The sequence below is a fragment of the Phaenicophaeus curvirostris genome, chromosome 7, assembly GCF_032191515.1.
Source record: "Phaenicophaeus curvirostris isolate KB17595 chromosome 7, BPBGC_Pcur_1.0, whole genome shotgun sequence".
NCBI classification, from domain to species: domain Eukaryota; kingdom Metazoa; phylum Chordata; class Aves; order Cuculiformes; family Cuculidae; genus Phaenicophaeus; species Phaenicophaeus curvirostris.
The window spans coordinates 1,472,942-1,492,393 of record NC_091398.1 but is presented as its reverse complement, the minus strand read 5'-3'; the positions used below and the strand labels follow the sequence as shown (position 1 = coordinate 1,492,393).

At 45.8% G+C, this 19,452-nt stretch overlaps 1 protein-coding gene across 40 annotated transcripts in view; it reads right to left on the bottom strand.

Moving 5' to 3' along the window:
• The window catches only part of MAP2 (microtubule associated protein 2), a 163,568-nt gene that overhangs the window by 12,181 nt on the left and 131,935 nt on the right, over positions 1-19,452 (bottom strand). For 19 of the 40 annotated variants that reach the window (XM_069860515.1, XM_069860535.1, XM_069860538.1 and 16 more), the window contains 6 exons: positions 14,058-17,855; positions 13,603-13,809; positions 13,060-13,194; positions 10,226-10,287; positions 4,993-5,140; positions 3,045-3,388 (listed from right to left, as the gene is read on the bottom strand). In XM_069860515.1, the coding sequence (XP_069716616.1) occupies positions 3,045-3,388; positions 4,993-5,140; positions 10,226-10,287; positions 13,060-13,194; positions 13,603-13,809; positions 14,058-17,855 (4,694 nt within the window). The remainder of the gene's footprint in view (positions 1-3,044; positions 3,389-4,992; positions 5,141-10,225; positions 10,288-13,059; positions 13,195-13,602; positions 13,810-14,057; positions 17,856-19,452) is intronic. The other 21 variants (XM_069860533.1, XM_069860540.1, XM_069860553.1 and 18 more) reach the window with 7 other exon arrangements.

The following is a 19,452-nucleotide window of genomic DNA, read 5'->3' as shown; positions in this document are numbered from 1 at the left end:
AGAGCTGAGGCAAAATCAGCCTGCTGCCTGACAAGTTTTCGATGAAATCCAAGGCTGGAGCATTGCATTTCTTGATGTATTCAGCTTCCAGACATCCCCTCCTTCTACATTTCTCCACCTCAGCCTCTGGCGGTTTCAGAGTGCTGCTGCTTTCTCTAGGACAGCTGCAAGCTGAGTAAAGACCTTGTGCTAGGTTCGGATATGGCCCCGGTGAAAGGACACTCTGTCTCCAAATGACACGTCTGGGCCGCACATCTGTTTTCTTTTAGTGATCTGCATGTCATGTTTATGTATTTAAGTTGCCCAGATATACGCTGGCTTCTTGTCCACTTGTTTTTCCTGTGGTTCTTGCTATCAGCACTCCTGGTCCAGGATATAAAACCTGAGCAGCTTTCTGTTTGCTTCACGCACCATCACTAAAAACAGACAGCGGCTCATTCCAGCCAGTGCAATCCCTGCCACCAGACATTAAAGAAAGGAGCAGACACAAGGAAATGAAATTAGCTTTCACGTGCTCCTCACACAGACCCTATAAAATCCAACTGCCGAAGCTGGGAAAGAATGAATCCTAAATCCTCTTGTCTAGACTGAGCAACGATGGCATAAAGGAGGCATAAAGAAAACTCAGCGAGCGTCTCTGCCCAACCCACAGCGCAATGGCCACGTACCACTGGGAAATAAAAAGCGCTTCAGCTTCAGTGACTTTGTGTCCTCCCCGCAGACATCCCCTGGGAGCCTGGGAAAAGTGAAACACCAACTGCCGTGCTGCTCTTCCCTGCCCTGCAAAGACTACGCGCAGCTCTGCAAAACTAAGGGAATCTGCTGTCTAGGCACAGTGTGTGCAAAGAATCACAATCTGCTGCGGCCCCGTGGTCTCGTACGGTTGCCACAGTCCACTGGGAGCAGGGACACACTAATTCGGAGCTGGTTTCCAGCCCCGTGGCCAGCAGTTGGGCTCGTTATGAGGAACATTAATCCAGTTTGAACCCGCGCTCCGAGCCTCCCAGAGCCCCTGCGCACCCCGACCTGATGTGCAGGATGTCCAAAGGGAGTAGAACTCACAGGCGAAATAATTACACAGGCACTCGTTAAAATAAAGGCAGAAGGACCTTTGCTGAGGCATTAACTTCTTAACTTTAGCTGAGCAACCAGCTAACTGCTCACTTCAGCTGAGCAACTGGCTACTGCCCAACTCCTGGAAAGCACGGAGTCAGTGAACTCACCATGAAAACAGGCTCAAGGCCAGGAGATACTTTACTATTTCATACCCACGCCTGGTGGCTTGACTCTGGGGACCTGCAGCAGGCATAGGACTGCAAGGTTAAGTTTTGATCCCACTTATTGTTTTTATCTGAGACGGCATGAGGCAAACCTCGCTGTGCTGTATGTTCCGCTCTGTATTCCAAAACTCAGCTCTATAGAGAGGGATCTGATGTAGGAACACTGCGCAACCAGGCTTTCTGCAATGGTTTGTTTGCAGGAGACTGAATGGAGAAGCATGTTATTCACCTCGATGTCCTGTGTACAGAGGTAGCTGAGGAATGAACCTTTCACAGAGCATTCACGCTGCCACTGCTGCCACTCTGCAATCCCAGGGGAGCAAAAGGGAGTAGAGGGCACTGGGTGTTTGCGTCATGGGGTTGTGTCCAGAATCAGTATGGAATGCACATGTTACAAAAAGTAAATCAACACAGTTGGTTTCACCCACCAGGCAGAGCTGTCTATACTTCTAGAATAAAAGCTAGTGAACTACATCCTTTTTCCTCATTCAGCTTCTGTTTTTAAATAAAACAGAATTTCTTTCAGGTTGAAAAACAGTTTTACAACTCTCTATCGTTAATAAAATGGAACACTTCCTCCTGTAAGCTAGAATAACAGCTCTTCCAAATAGAAGGACAAACAAATTGCTTAGACACAGTTTTGGCTTTTAATGCCATTTGTGTTAACATTTCTGCTTTGCCCAAAAATGAGAGAAGGTTATTCCAGCTGTGGCCGTAGCTCTGCTTGGCAGGGCATCAGGCAGAGACTCTTAGGAGGACGACAGAAACATCCTACCTCAGGGAGATTTATTGTACTTCCTACCTGATCTCTCCGCAGTCTCCAAAAGCTCCTGCTTAGCTTAAAAGCCTACCTGCTTCCTGTCCTTTCCAAAGTTTGGCTGCAGTAACAGAGAATTTTGCTACCCTACACACGTTCAGTCTTTAGCTGGAAGCAGTCCTCAGGACAATGCGCTTCACTGCGTAATTCTGCAAGGTACAAAAATATCCCTTTTTTTTCAGCTTTTAATTGCATCAACATGTCTCTGAATTCTTGATCTTTCAAACGGTAAGAACAGAAGATCCTGATCTGCCCTATTAATATATTCACCTTTTCTTATTTTATATACATTCTCAATTTATACAATTTAAGCTCTGTTCCTGCTTATTCAAACCCTGCAGCAAGAAAAATGGTTCAGTCTAATATCTCTCCCCTCCCATCACCTTTAACTTAGGGTGGATTGACCAGGTTGGAGGTTGCAACCCTCATTAACCTCACCCAACGCAATGAATATCAGACAAAATGACACAGCAAAACATTGTAGCGCTGTGCAATCCTGCTTGTACCTACCTAGGCTGAATCTGAACATGCTTGAATTAAAACAAACCTCCTTCATTTGCTGGTACTGCTGAAGACTAAGTCAGCAGCAACTGCCGAGGCTCAGGTTGAAATGTATTTATGGAACGTAGTGCAGGCTTTCATTTGAATGTTTCCAACTGATTTCAGTCAAACACTGTTAGTTTTCAGGTGACAAAACACTGTTCTAAAGATTGTTCTGGCCCCTATCAATTAATACCACCTAAACAACCCATGTGTATGGACAACAGAAGCAGCATTTGCAAGGTAACACAAAACGGCTCCCATCCCATCCCATCCCATCCCATCCCATCCCATCCCATCCCATCCCATCCCATCCCATCCCATCCCATCCCATCCCATCCCTGTCCCAAAGGTGCACACGTAGGACTAAATCCCATATGGATGAATACCAAGAGTGGAATCCTTACCTGTCCTCCTTTAGGCTGGTATTTGATGTTATCTGTTGATCCAATTTTGGACCTGACGTTCTTGAGGTCAGGTAGAGGTTGATTAATAACTCGTAGCTGCTTCGGAGTGGCTGGAGATTTAGGAGGAGTGCGAATTATGGCAACTTTTTTCTCAGTAGGTACCAGTATGGCAGATTTGGGGGTCCCTGGAGTGTGGGGGGTTCTGGAGTAGCTGGGTGTCCCTGGAGTGCCGGGGGTACGGGAGGCATAGCTCGGTGGTGTCCCTGGAGTGATGGCAGTGGAGCCCGGAGTAGTGGGGGTGGAAGTTCCACTTTTTCCCGTTCTGCTACGAATCGGCTCTGATCCTGCGTGCAAGGGAAAAAAAAACCAGCATTAGACCCACAGAAATACAGCTTTCAATGGATTGGGGCATTAAACCAGAGAGTAGGGAAGTCCTGATGGTAATCCTGAAGCTAAAGGCTAGTTCTTTCACTGAGCATAAGATCATGGAATCACAGAATCACCAGGTTGGAAGAGACCCACCGGATCATCGAGTCCAACCATCAGTGTGCTTTCTGCAGCCAGCTCCGCTTGCAGCCCTCACACATAAATGAGCAGAAGCTGAGATTATCTCCACTTGCTGCCCTAAGCAACGCTTTGTGGAGAATTCTTGGGGAGAGAAAGACCAAACCAAGCCCCAAAGCCTGGGAACCCCAACGCATCTATGTTTTCGCCTTTAAAACATCCAGGAATTATAAACCCAATGAGCCTTTCTAGAGCATCCAGTGGGACTAATCACAATCTTATTTAAACCATTTGTTAATCACCCTGTTATTTAATGGTGGTGGACCAAGCCAAACGCACTGCTGCCCCTGGGGTCCCGAAGAAACTCCTTGCTCTACATGATTCACTCGCAAGACCGAAGACAATCCACACTCACCTCCAGTTTCCCTGAATGGTTTCTTTCTTTCCAAATCAATCCTAAATGAGAACCTTCTCGCTATACCAAATGAGACAGAAAGGGAATGATATTTTCCCCAGCTCTGTGCAGCCTTGGTGTGTTTGTTTTTCACTCCTCAGCCCTTCATCACACTGGCAAACGCTTGATGGCCTCTCGCTCCTGGTCAGCAGAATGGGGGTCACTCTGCTTACAAAGGGTCTTAGTTTGACCCTGGAGCATCACCCAAGAATTTCAAAGGACTTTTTTTGTAGAATTTAATATTCTACTTCCCTTAAGCTATTTTTTTAAAGGGCTGAGATTGGTTTCTAAAGAGAAAAAAATAGAGGAATTCCTATTGGAGAGCAGGGAGCCACATCCAGGTTCTGAGGCCTGGGCTGAATGCGAATCTGTCTGAAAGTTCTGGGGGTGTTTGGGAAAATTCTCCTTGTCCTGTCATTTAATTTGGACTGTGATTTGATAACACCAGTCCTCAAAAAAGGACCTGGCTGGTTCACCATCCTAACTTCCCCTAGTGAATCACTCTGCTAGCAAGCATTTCAAGTTTTCATCTTAGTATAAGAGCACAGGGAGATCGTTACTGTGAAGCAGCAAGTTAATGATAGAATACTAGGTTCACTTTTCTAAGATCCATCAGAATATTTTATATTGCCTACTTCAGGTCTGTCTGCTTGCTGCTGTTTGTTAATGGCCCGTGTTAATGATCTTACCTGGCTCTGACCCCCCCACAAAGACATTTTCAAATATTAATGATTGTTCTGAACAGCAGTTCAAGCTCCAGGTGCTGCAGACTATGGGAAGGGTGCATCCTGCCCCTGGTTTCAAACCCTTGCTGCTCAGCACTTGGTATCTGAACAAACACAGTCTGTGGGGCTCCGATTTCCAACAGCACATCCCAGGCCTCCTCCGTGCGAGAGGCAGGGACACGGGATGCTGTGGCAACGTGACACACCTAACGCGGAAGGCAGACACGCACACTAGGAGAAGCGGGTTAATACGGCAAAAACGTACGTGTGGTCCGTCGTACTGAAGAGGAAAGGGAAGCTGTGAGGGAGAGAGAGTTCTCCTCTCGGTCTCCCGATACCCCTCTTCGAGGAGGAAGGATCGAGGAAGGTCTTGGTAGAGAGGAACGCTTCTCGGGACTCTTGCTTACTCCATCCTGATAGTATCAAAATCAAAAAGGAAGGGTTAGTTTCCAAAAGTCACTCTCTGGGCTGTGATTTCTCTCAGTCTACGTGCAGATGGGGAAATCCCATCCTATGGGCCCAGTTCTCTGCCCACACAGGAACCTGTGGGGATGCAGCCACCTCCCATGCTCTGCTCAGCTCCCTGGTGCTTCTTCACTGCAGCAAAACACCCAGCAGATATTTACTGTGCTGTGTGAGCCAGATACAGATACTCTTAGATTTAAACATGAAATCAGCAGATACCTTCTTTTTACCAGGGTTAGAGCAGTGGATAAGTACGTTAGGATATTTCTGAGCTGACAGGATGAGCTGGCAAAGACAGTCTTGCATTGGCAGACAATAATCCCAAAGGCAAACGTGGTGATGGCCCCAACCAGTAAAAGACACACCAAGCACAGCGCGACACAGACAATGGACTTAATGGTGAAAACAGTGATTAGCAGGGATAGTCACCAGCTTGGCATCAAGTTGGTTTGAAACACAAGCGAAATGGAAACGCGGTGAAGCTAGGATGGACTGCCAAACACCTCTTACATTTATACTGCAACCTCTTCAACGTTATCCCATGCACAGACCAAATTAGGCTCCCAGAGCATTTGGCTTCCACCCGTATTGCTGGAGATTGTAACTGTACCCTCCTACACTGTGGGTTGAATTTGGTTTTGGAGAATATTAACTGGTTGAAAATTACACTTTTTAAGCTGGGAAGGCAAATTAGTGCTGCTGTTCTTTGCCACTTACCCACGTGCACCTGGGTGCAACTTCTTAGCAGTCAATGACGCAGCATCCGTATCATCAACAGAAAGAAGATACGTCCGTCTCATTATAACTTATTTCACTTACGTCTCCTCTGGAGAATATCCTTTGTTTTTATCCAATTTACAAATCGTGTAGCCTGATAATCAGTTTTCTTGCCACTGGATGCAAGTAATCCCACGTAAGCTTCACAAAGCATTACTCAAACTCAGTGGGGTCCATGGAATTCACCTGCACATCTCCAAGCTAACTCTCTCTATCAACTCTGCTACCTTACCTTAGCATCTGATTTTGAGTAGGGCAAGCAGTCTCTCGGGCCCGCTGAGGAGGGCCGTGCATAATAACTGTCTGTGTCAAGAAATGTGGCCCTTTTAGCGGTTAGTGAGCAAGCTGAGCTGGGTCTTGGAGGAAGCAATGACTTTGCTCTAGACTTTGAGGCAGGAATCTTTGACAAAGAGGCAGTCTAGTCATGAGAAAACAAACAAAAGAAAACAACATGAAGCTGGACAAAAGCAAAACACATGCAACATGGACCAAAAAAAAAAAAGCCAAGCTATGAATTAATATTTTTCCTGTGCCTGGTAATGGTGCCTATGCAGTTCAGACATGGATGGAATTTTCAGTTGTGTGTTGTTTGACTGAAACCCTCTGGGTCTAGGCAGAGGCTCTGATTCTAGGAAGTTCCTTTTTCTGCAGATGCTATTTTTGTTTTGTGTTAATAGGGCAAAACCGGTGCCAGGTATCACATCGAACTGGTACAACTGCTGGTTTGGCTGCATTAGAAGCGTGTGCAAAGCTACAGGAGCGCCGAGAGGTCCTAGTCCTTTAAAACCAAGCTGCACATTTGAAATATAACCCTCCAGGCTACAGTCAAGAATAAAAGAGTGGGTATTGTAAAAGCAAAGGGACACCAGCATCCCCACCGTGGCAGAATGACATGACAATATTGCTCCTTGTGCCACTGTGTAGGCAAAAATGCCTAAAGCATCCCAAAGCACCGCGTTCTGTGCCCTTGGTGTCCCTCTGTAGAGTGACAACGTGGAGTCCTGGGGCGAGGAAACCTGTATAGGGTTGAAAGGCTGATGGGTGGTCTCACTGTGATCAAATACTTGTCTGATTCTGAATAACAATAATACTCCTAATGAAAGAACAATCGAACATCAACAGGACTGATGGGAAATTCTTTGCGGACACTCAGGAGCACCTAACTGCTTTGCAAAAAGGTATTTCTTTAATAGAACTACTGGCTTAAGTAACACTTTTTTCTCCCATGGGTATAGCTGATACTGCAAAGAACAACTGCAAGGCTGGTATCCTGGCAACGCAGTCCCAATGCTCTCCGTACTCATACAAGCCCAGGACCAATCCCAGTGGGCCTGTAATCATGGGATTTGGTACAGAAATGCCGATGTACAGCCAGGAAGAATTTTGGCATTTGATCTAAGTCAGTCACCTAGACTGTCTCAATGCTCAGAAAAGGTGATTGAGTTTCTCTGTAACTTTGTTAGAAAATGAGAAAAGAATGGGTTGTCAGCTCTCTCCTGACAAGTATTCGGCTCAGGCTTTGTACTCAGCCTACAGAAAACAGAGGCTGGTGTGCTGAATGTCATCCGCGGCATCATCGACATGATTAACAGTTGCAGAACTGGGTAACAAGCAACTCCTGTCCTACAGCACAGCCGAGTGACTTCTATTGGATATCATCCTCCATTCAAGTAGCTCTACTGAGCAAGAGAAGAGAACAGTTCAAAGGATGGAAGTGCTTTACTGGCAAGACTATATTGCTAGAAGGAGTTTCGCCACATATATAAGTCTATTTCTTTTAATGCTTATTTCAGTGTCTGAGAATACACAGAATAAAAACAGTCAATAATTATTTCAACCAGAAACAGAATGACATGTGTTTTCATCACATCAAAAGCTTCTCTGCTGATTCACCACAGGTCAATTTACGGGTCTCACCCACTTGTGAAGCTCTGGGCCCTATCTACAAGCCCTTTAAGGTGCTTGGTGCCAAAGCTCTGTGGGATCAGGGTGTATGTGCTGGGAGGCTCCAAGAAGCAGACAGTTGGCAAACACCTTTTACCTGGTTTTCCGAACTCGAGTTATAGCTAAGCACACACAGTTTGAGGCCAAACGTTCACCCAGTGGTTTCTGCCTTTTTCAACCTGTGGAGAATGCAAAACGTTTCCCCTAATGAGATGGGAAAACTCTTACAGATTAGGATTCTGGGCACAACGCAGAGACCTTGCCCTCTACTATGTGTCTAACGGGGATACTAAAGATGGATGGCACTGAGATCTCTCAGTGGAACAGCCAGGGGCAAGGCTTGACCTTGAGCTACTGCACTGCTCTGAGACTACACAGTCTAGGTCCCCTCCGCATTGTGTAGGGAGCAAGGCACTTTTTAGCATCAGGAAGAGCAGCAGAATCTGGCCCAACCAGATTTGAGTGACATGCTTGAGGCTGGTAGAGCAAGCAAAGAAACCAAACGTCTCAATCCCTGCCTGTGCTTTCCCCAGAAAACTGTTTCGATGCTCTGTTAGCAAGACATCGTCTTTCACCTCTGCCGTAATCTGTGTTGCTGGAAGTACCAGCTGCCCAGGGGACAAAGATCTACGTAATCCTGACTAAGCCTCAGGGATGGCTGAAGTTGGCATGCAGAAACCTCGCTTTATTTCAGAGGAGATCCCGAAGTGACTGATGCTCTCAGCATCTCACTACGGCAGGTACACAGCTCCTTCCAGCAGATGGAACTGCTCAGCCTTGCCTGAGCTTGTTCTGCAAAGCAATATGTAAACTGTGCTTTGGATGGATAAAAAAACTGGGTTGGATGATCTAACATTACAAGTAGAGAGGAGAAGGCTGTACCTGAAGGACATAAAACCTGAAAATCTGGAAGAAACACAGTAACATGAAAAGAGAGGGCTTTATAAAACTAGAGTTGAAGCCAAGGCATAGAAGAAAAAATGTCTGAGAGATGCGTGAGTGTGACAATCAGAGATGTGGGCAGTGGGGAGAGAAGGTAAGTAGGGGACAGACTGCTGATAATAACATTAGGGACAGGAATCAGAAAGGTGTATGTAAAGCAGATAATTCCAGAGAATGATTCTGCAGTGTTTGTACTTGGAGAACTCCATGAACACAGAAATGGGCTAGGAATGACTTCTGCATTAAGTGTTGATCACCCCCTCAAGGAAAGACGGCGATAAACCACGTTGCTGACTCAGACCAGAAACCTGCCCAGATATTTCTTAAAGAAGCTCTAGCAGTTTCCCAGTTACAAGCTCAAATGGGTCAGACCTGAAAAACCACCTGAACTTCCAGAACCCATGGCTGAACACAGGTCTGAGTTTCACAGCTCCTCACAGCTGCTTTCATCACTAACTTCTCATGATTCATAAATAACCCGCCGCACTTTGAGACAGAGAAGTTTGTTCCCCAAAGAACTGATGGTCTGGATATTCAAGATGAAACAACCCAGCCATTAGGAAACGTAGGAATCCTAAAGATCCTCTTTGCTGTTACTAATGGCTAACGATGCCAGAGTGTGTCCTGCTGCAGATGTGAATTTGCACGTGTCACTGTCACCTAAAAAAAAGGGATAAAGACAGGAGGTTTGTTTCCTGGGAGTAGTGGGACAGGTGGAGCGTGTGGCAGCAGAGCGGAGAGGTGCTGCAGTGTTTGCTCGAGGGAACTGGGCAGCGGGGAGCCAGACACAGGCAGCGGAACAGGCTGCAGAGCAGCAGAAGGCAGGGCACGTAACCGTCAGGTTAAAACACAGACATAAATCAGCAGGGCCCAGGAAACGGCCACTCAGAAAGCACTTAATCACATAAAAATGCTCCACGCCAGCAAGTTCTGCACGGGAGGAAGGGCATGGCTCTGTGGTGGTGCATCAGGAGGCATCCAGTGAGCCCTGGGGGAGGGTTTCTGCCTGCAGAGCGACTGAGCGAGGCGGCTCTATGAGCTCGTGCTGCAGAAAGGGACATGGTACCCAGTTATCCCAGAGGGTGACCTGGCTCAGAGCGCCCGACAGCATCCAGCTCCCGCAGCTCGGCGTCTGTGAGCCCCCTGCAGATCTGCAAACTGTCAGCCCCTCACACCCAGGGCTGCAGCTCAGAGGTTATTCAGGAAAGGTGCTTTTAATTACCCTTCGAAACGAAAACGAACATGGCAAACAAATTCTAAACGGGACACAAATTAAAAATGGAACATACACTTACTGGATTAACACAGAAAGATGTGAAATAAGGACAAAAGGAGATTATAAAGATGAACGATAAGATGATTTTACTCACTGAGAGTTTTTCCTTTGCTTGTTTAAATACGCCAGGAGCCTGGTTTGCTTCACCACCTGCTGCTGAGAGACCCAAAGAAAGACTTGAGAGTTAAAAACATAACAATGAGCATTTCCACTTATTACACTTATTAGAACAATGAAATGCCTTAGATCTACTGTGCAAAGCGATTACCTTGTGAGTTGTTCTCAGTGAACTGTATACAGAAATGTACCTGCCTTAAAAATGTCCTATATTCATCATATTTAAGGTAATGTGGTATTCTACGCGTTTCAAACAAATTGAGATTTTATATTCATGTTCCTGGAAGTCTGAAAACTCCAGTAAAAAGGTCAAGAAACACCTGACAATTAGAATAGGCTCTAGTTCCGAAGGGCAGTCCTCAGACCCCTTCACATCGCGATTATCAGGGCTGTCCTCTATCAGGCTCCTTTAAATACTCCATAAATGAAAATTCTAAGAGAGGCCCCTGAGTTCACCATTTTTCAAAATATTAGCCAACGTTCCTACTGGGAAGAGAGAGATTCACTCAATTATCCTCCTGGTCAATCCAAGATCAACGTGCCATGGCTCAGCTCAACACTTCGACTTCAGCAATTCAAATTGTACCTGGGACACCACTATTAATTCACTATTTTGTTTCTCTCATGCAACACAATTTAAGGGTAAGATTTTTCTCTCTGACTTAGATTCCATCCTTACAAAAAATTTTGGAATGGGGTGGCTTTTTGTAAAGCAGGTGATTGGTTTGCCCCTGGTGCTATTGCTGATTTGCCACCCCAAAGCTGGATGTGAAATCTCCTGCCAGGATGCCCTGAGCACATGCAAAAGTAAACGCAACTGTAAACCCAACCCTAACACCCTACATGGGACAGAACTGATTCGTTTCCTCCTTTCCCTGTGTAGTTCCCAGGCGTGGTGAGAAGATCCCTGGATTTCCACCACACTTTCCTCCTCGCCTTGGTATCGAGCCCTAACCAGCCCCTGCTGTGAAGCGGAAAGAGTAGCTGTGCTGCTTGTCCTGACTTACCTGAAGGCACCACAGCTTCTCCAGCTGAACCAGAGGCCTCTACGGGCTCTGCTGCCAGGCTAAGCACACAACAGCCGTGTTTCACCTCAGGGGTGACCCCAGCACGGATGCCAAGGAACAGGAGCGTACCCGAGAGTGACACCCGCTCAGATGGCACAACCGCAGCGGCACCTCACAGCCACTAACCAACCACCGGCTGGACTGGGCGTCTGGGGTTTCGCTCCTGGAACTACAGCAGCCAAGTCAAAGGCTTCACAACTCTCTTCTTGGAGCTGGCTGTGTCATGTCTTTAACAAACAGCTCTTAAAAAGCAGTCCCTCCCTTGCCGATAGGGCACTCTAAGCTCCCAGTACTTGCCAGTGCTCCCCAGTGACATGGGTATTTTTTTCTGGTATTGAGGGGAAATAGGGGAAAAATGTTATTTCCTGGAAAATATGAGCAAATATTAACTTTTTTTTTTGTAGACACTTGTATCTTGTGACTGGACGTGTTTCCTTTTACAGTCACAGAGAACACAACTTGAGGGTTTAACTGACTGCACTACACTCAAAGCCACCCGGACTACCCTGCCGAGGGACTTGTGGTATGGATCCACTGGCCAGGGACCAGTAAAGCTGACAAGACCACTCCAAATAAGACACGCTGACAGCTGGAACCGGCTTCTAGAAACTGTGCTGTATTTTACATAAAAGGAAAATGGGAGAGAGACAATGTCTCTCTAAATTCCATGCTGAGACCGGCCTGAATTTAGAAGAGGGGTGACTTACTGGTGCAAAACGGGGTGGGAGCGACTTCTTAGGAACACTTTTGGTATTGCACTGTTTAGCAATGGAAGGGAAATAAATCCTGTTCTTAAGTTCTGAGCCATGAGAAGAGGCCTCCGTAGTTCTGTGTTGCCGTGCACGGTTTTCTCTTAACAACCCTAGTTTCACTCCTGAACAACCACAGCGTGCGGCTGTGATACACGACAGAAAACCTGGTCTCCCTCAGCAAACTCTTTCATTCCTTAAGATCACCAGAAAAGTCAAGATGTTCATCTTTCCACCCTGAGCTCACTGTAACAGCAAATAATGTGATGAAAATGCTGAAAGGGTTCTTTTTGCTCCTCTAAATAATGATACATCTATCAAGATGAAACAGGAATCATATGTTTCGTCCTCTCATCGTCCTCTACCAAATATTAAGATACTGGCTTGGAAAGCATTCGTAGTGTGAGCCCAGATTTCTTCTCGCTCAGCTCCACGCTGCATGTGGTTGGATTCCCCCTGTGGATTTTGACTGCACAGCATAAACATCAGTGACAGACTGGCAAGTGTCAATGCAGAGAACGTCAATCAACGAAATATAAGTCTGAAACACTTCTTATTATGCATGAGAGTAAAAAAGCAAAATAATGGAAATGCACACCATGGTTTAAGCTGTCAACATTTTCCCACCAGAAAAAGAAAAAAAAAAAAAAAGGCATAATTAAAGAAAAAAAAAATAAAGAACAAGATGATGAGTAGCGATTCCTAGCACACCACACTCTAAGCATGATGCCAAGGTACAACCACAGCACTTGGAGGTCCAAGCAATGACGGGCATGTGTGAGCTTGGCCTCCGTTAAACAAACACACACCGGGAAAGAAAGAGGGAAAGAAAAAATGATGCAAACCACTAAAAAAGCAATACTATCGGTGAAGACTGATATTCTTGGAGGAAAAAAATAAAAACAACAGAGAAGCTGCTATAGCCATGAGATTTACAACAAAAAATATGTCTATGTTTGCCAGCCACATTGCATAACTGAACAGAACGCAGTCACCTGTCTGCTTCCGTTTAACACAGGAGAGATGAGTTGGTCTAGTATATTTGATAGCAGGTTTTAAAATGATTTTCCTGGAGGGAGAGTGGGCCTGAACTTCAGTTTTTTTAGCAAGTTCAGCTTTCTTATACACTGCTACGGACAAGAAAACACAAAAAACATAGAATCAGGAAAAAACCCAGCAACCAGTTTCATACGACAATACATCACGCGGCAGGCCCACTGCTCCACAACTCCAACCCCACGCGGCGCTTCTACCGGGATCAACAAATCCAAGGTCAGAAGAGGGGGAAGCACTGGTGCATTAACCTCAGATGTGTCACCCAGTGACCAGTGGGGACGCCCACGACGGAACGGGAGCAGTGGAGCAGTGAGCCTTGCCCATGGCTTTTCATAGAGTTGTACAACATCTCGTTAAAAAGCGCTACCGTTAATAGCATTAAGGTTCACGTCATCTACAACAGAGCAACCAGATAGAACTGAACCCAAAAAAAAAAAACCCAAAAAAAAAGTATATATTGTAATAGGGAGCGTTAAATGAACCTTTTTTCCTTCTCACTTCATCTCTGGAGAGTGTGCTAGGTTCCTTTTTAGCTATTTTCCTTTCAGGAGTAGAAATTCTGCCTCTCCCAGTTTTAAAAGGTTTCTCTTTTTTATGCTTATCGAGAGATGATCTTCGCAATTCTCTCTCTGCCTTCTCCTCTTTAGGAACAGTCTCTAACTGCTCAGTCATGATGCTCCTATCATCATCTGTAGGATCAGAGCAAATTATAACAACAAACAAAAGATTAGTAATGAATGTTAACAATACTGCGGTGGGGCAGGGCAAAAATGGTTGAAGACAGAGCAGATGGATTAATAAAAAAGGGCAGACTATTTTACCATTTCTCTGAAACATGCGGAGATTACGATTACAACTATAATAATTTTGCTTTTTTGACCATTATGATTGGAAAGCAAAAATATTGAACAGACAAAACAGAAAGGATAATGCACACCTTGAGTATCTGCCCAGAGACTGTCTGTGTCCATGATGGAGTCATCGATTGTTGTTTCATCTTTGTAATCATCGCACGTCTCTGTCTTGTAGTCGGTGAGCAGGATTTCTTCCCTGTGGGGTGAAGCAGGAGCTTCTGGGGAGCCTTCCTTGGGCTCGACCTGCATGTCAGCCACTTCCTCAACCTCCAGCTCCTCTTCAGCCTGGGAGTCTCCCGTTTCGATGTCTTCCTGCTGGGCAGCAGCAAAGCGCACGCTGTGAGAAGCAGATTCGCCCTCATCAACCGTTGTCTGCACCACTGTGATAAAGTCATCTTCTACCGTCACCACCGATTCAATGATGCCCTTCAGTTCAGGCAGCGCTTCTGGGCTACCTTTGGCTAGCATTTCTTCAGCACAAGGTTTCCCAAAGTCTATTTCTGGGGGCATTTCTGGTATAAGATGATCTTTCTCCTCTTCCTTTTCTTCTTGCCCTACTTCCACCTCTTCTTCCTCATGTTCTTCCCCCTTTGTGGCCCCAGCCTCCACTTCACATGGCAGCAGCTTTTGGATTTCCGCAGGTTTCACAGCTGCGTCAGCAACCTTTTCAGCTCCCTCTGCGGGCTGTGGTATGTTCTCCATCTGAATCTCAGCAGGCTCTTCCTGGAGAGGCTCAGCTTTTGGAAGGAGCTCCACAGAAGGCTCCTTTGCTGGTAACTCAGCTGGTGTCTTTTCCCCAGACACAGCAGGTTTTGGAGGTTCTGCTTTGACATCTTCTGGTTTCGTGGATTCTCCATTTGAACCCTCTTGGGTTTGATCATGCTCTCCGCTAGATTCATAAGATTCCTCTTTATCGACTGCCTCTTGATGTACCAGATCAGGCTTAGTTACCTTTTCCTTAATTTCTGTTTCTGACAGTTTGGTGCCATCCTTCACGTAACTAGGCTCGATCTTGGAAAGTACATCTGCGTCCTTTGCTTCTCTGGACAAGAGGGTCTGATCTTTCTGTTGAGCGTCTTTGGGTTCAGGCTCTGCTCTTTTAACAGAGAGAGAAACAACTTCACTGATCTTAATATCTAACTGACTCTGATATTCTTGGTCAGCTCTCATTGCAGCCACTTCCAAATCATGCTTTATAGCATTGTAATCTGGTTTGATTGGAGCTTCTAGTTCAGCTAGTTCAGGAACAACACTAAGAGTCTTCTCCTCCTTCTCCATCAACAAAGAAACAGTGTCCTTTTCTATTGCTCTCTCTGAAGCTGATATTCTGTCATACATGGTATCACCAGTTATGTGAACTTTATCAGCCACGCTTTCTTCTTTCATTTCTAAGATTGCCTCCGGTCTCGTCTTCTCTGGCTCTGCACCTTTACCGGGATAGACCTCTCTGGAGTCACCGTGATCTTCACTCCTTTCTAGCACAGTATCCAGCTTCTCTTTTCTCTCCTGCTCAAAGTCTCTTGCCAGAACGGACTCACCAGTGGCAGGCTGACCTAACTCTTTTTCACCAAGGAATTCTTTTGATTTCTCAGCGGCTGCCAGCTTCACTTCTATCAAAGACAGGTCGGGAGCTACGCCGCGTCGCAGTTTTTCATCTGTGCCTTCGTAAAAGGGACAGGTTTCGCTCGTTAAATTCTCACTGTCCTGCACTGGAGATGGGAGCGGGACCGTGTACTTATTGAACACACAGTAGCCCAAGTCTTCCAGCTGACTTTCAGCTTTTAGGGTTACGTGGTTTTCATCTGTCACGGGCGGCAGGGATGTGGTGCTGCTGTCTTCCACAACAGCCTCAGAAGGAACCGACTTCTTTTGCGCCGCCTCAGCGTCGGCACTCACAGAAGCTAATCTGGATCTTGTCCCTGCCAGGTCCAACATTTCAGGCAGGTCAGGAGCCAGGACAGCCCCATTTTTGTAATAATCTTTGGCCAGGAAAGGTGATTCGGCCAAGGTCTCAGGCTGGACTTTCTCTTCCGCCGTGGCTTTTTCTTCTTCGGTGCGCTCCTCTTCCTCTCTGCTATCAATGGGGAAGCAGGGCACCTTCTCCAGCGCTGGCGTGGTTGCTGGCAAGTAGTCATCACCTTCATCCATGCTTCCACTGGTGTTAGTTAGAATATCTGAAGCGAGGGGAGAAAGATCATGTGCCCGACCAAAGCTGAATCCCAGAGCTATTGAATCCAGGCAGGACATGGGCAAGTTAATAGACATACTTCTCTGCTCGATTGCAGATCTCCCCCCAAGCCCCAAGCTCCTGCTCAGGGTCAGGTCGTCTTTATTTTTACTGTGGAGTTCTCTCTTATCCCCATAGACTTTGGGGTCAATAGTGAACATTCTTTCTGTTGGGGAGCTTGGCTCTTCAGATTTGTCTGGTGTAAAGCTCTGAGCCAGGGTGCTGTACCCTATTTCGTGAGCAGGAGCGCTCCGCTGCTGATCCAGTTCTGCCTGTAATTCTTCCTCCTCTTCCTCTTTGTCTTCTGGTATTAGACGACCCGTCTGATAAGGCTCATACGCACTCTCTTTGGTGTCGCTCAGCTCATAGTAATCGCTGCCTTGTTTCAGAGTGCCTGCTTTGAAGGCTTCCTCTTTCAGAGCAGAGGTTTCAAAATACTTCGACATTCCCGATCGATCCTCCTCCTCTTTCATTTGATGAGGAGCTGAAACACTTGTCTTCTCTACCGCGGTATCTTTTTTGACATCTTTCTCTTGAGAGGGTTCTAGAGTAGGAGTCTTGTCAGTGGTTAAACTGGGTGCCTCAGGGGCTTTCTCTGTTTTTCTGGCTAACTGTGTGGTATCAGGGTGCTCCTCTCTTTTCTCAAGGGTAGGTTCCTGGCTTGACTTGACTGGGGGTACCTGCGTGCTCAGCTGCGCCTCCTTTTTCATGTCTCCTATTGCTGGGAGCCCAGTTTGGTCCACTTCTTTTTCCGCTTTGAGAACATCGGGTGACTTTTTAGCTTCGTCATCCTTTTTAAAGTCTGTTTTATCTAGGGAAGGCATCTTAGCTTCAGGTTTTGTGGTAAATTTACCATCATCCAGTATTCGAGCCTCCCCTTTATCATAGAAGTCATACCTTTCTTCCTCATCACTCTCATCCTTGGTCATGTCCTTCTCCTCCCCCCAGGCAGGGATTTTCTGGGTGCTTGGCGTTTTCAGGCCATCTACGGCTACCGCTGAGAATTCCTGCAGATCTAGCGTCCTGTCTCTGTGGAATTGCTCGTCTTTAGTGAAGTCTTTGGCAAACAGTTGGTCGGTGGGTTCCTGTTTGGTTTTGGAACTGTCTTTGAGCGGGAGCTCCTGGGAGGCAGCAGGAGATGGGCCTGAAGGAAGTTCACTTTTGACTGCTCCTGCCTTCGGTTCAGAGAGCGACAGAGGACTCTCACCGTAGCCAACGGCAAGATCTTGGGCATCCTTAAGGGTGTCTTTAAATTCCATAGACATAACTTGGCTGGATAATGAGGGCACATCTGCAGTCCTTTCTTCTGGTTTGCTCCCTTTAGGCCATTCAGCTGACAAGTCCTTTTGCTCTTGAGAAGCAGGAGGTGCGGCAGCAGGTCCTGCAAAACTGGCTTCCCCTTTCTTTTGTGAATCGGTCTCCAAGATCTGTTCTGATAGAGGTGAAGGCATTTTTTCTTTGTCTTTGCTCTGTGAATCCTTTTTATCTATAGCCTCTGTTTTTGCTGGCTGTGGAACTAAGGCATCATGTTTAGGTTGCTCACCAGTCTTACTGTCTTTCCCAGACTCGCGTTGCTTTGTGTCTAACGGTTCTGCTGAGAAAGGGCATGTGCCCTCCTGGACACCGAACTCCATCTTCGTGGCTGCAAGTAAACCTGAAGTAGTTTGTTTGGGTTTTATAACAGAATTATTCAAAGCACTTGCAGGCAGGCAGTCATTTGGCTTACAACAACATTGTGGTATGAATGATGGAAAGGAGAGGGAGAAAGATGCAAACATGCAACAAGGCCATCCACCTAGAAATCTGCTTTCAAGTGTTACATCCTAGTTTCCTTTCAATAGATGAGGTTTTATAGTGAAAACGTGAGTTGTACACATATAAATACACAACCACTGACATGATATGATTTGATGTGAATCCTTCATCTTCAACATTTGTATGAGACAGTAAAATCACCTTCCCTTCATTGGCAGCTTTGCTGGACCCTGTAGGTTATCTTAGTTTTGTGTTAGTAAAGTCTGCAAGATTAAGTCCAATCCGTGGTATATGTGTTGGTTTCTGACATTTAAAAGATGCAGTTATACATTTCTCTATCTGTTTTTACATTTTTCTCCTATACTCAGCCCAAACTACAGAGATTATGCATACAAGAGGGTTAGTAAGAGGCTGGGTTTTTAACTGTACCGACTTTTGACTTTTACTCTTTGCCAAACGACAAAAACCTCATTGCTGTCATGAAACCAGCCTGTGTAAATCAGCAACAGAGCTACCGATAGTCCCAGATCTTGAAGGTCCGGTCTTCAAAATAGCCAGCCATCTTCAGCTGTAACTGAAGTCAAAGAACGCTTGGTGTGTTTATACATGACGTACAGTCGGATCAGGCTCAAATAAATTAACAGGAAACTCAAAATGCTACTTTCCTGGCCTGCCACTCTATTTTTAGGGAGCAATTCCCAGTTAGGATTTTTTTATATGTGCTCTGTTAATGATTAATAGCTTATCCTTCTTTTCTATCCTATGGAAAATAATGATTCCTATCATATGGAAATCTTCCTATTGTGGAAAAAATGAAGAGAGATCCTGCGGAATGTGGCAGAACATTCTGCAGCAATCTGTAAAGAAGGTTTAAGGCTTTTTCTAAAGCCTGTTACAACAAGCACTGGGCTGGCTCTGAATCTCCTCAAGACCTGATTTAAAGCCCATGGAGCCATCTTTTTGCGCTGATGAATCTGATTTTTTTAGAGCAATTGGTATCAAAGCATTGGTCGTTCTTTAAATATTTGCCTATGTTAACAATTAGTCAAAAAAGCAACTTGACAGTCTAAACTGTACAGGTGGGAAAACCAGAGGTCTGCAGCTACAGCCATTTGGCTCCTTTATTTTTTTAACATGTAGAGACTGACTTGCAAACCCTCTGAAGTATAAAAACATGGGTGTTGAGCTGATGTCATCCTTGTTCCACAGCAATTAAATAGCTCGTTAATGACTCTGTGTATCCTATTGTGCCTCTGACTGTAGTGCAAATGAGCAATACTGATGGTATCAAAGCCTATTCTGACTGCCAAAGGATTTAACTACACTTTAGTAGGGCTGGCGAGAAGAGCCACCTCCCAGTGCCGCGCTCCTCAGCCAGGCAGCGATGGGTGCATCACTACTCCACACAACGCGTCTTTATACCCTGTTGCACTGACTGAAGAGAGGTATAATTCAAAGGAAAATCTTGAAACCTACTTCTTACGTCCTGGAAGACA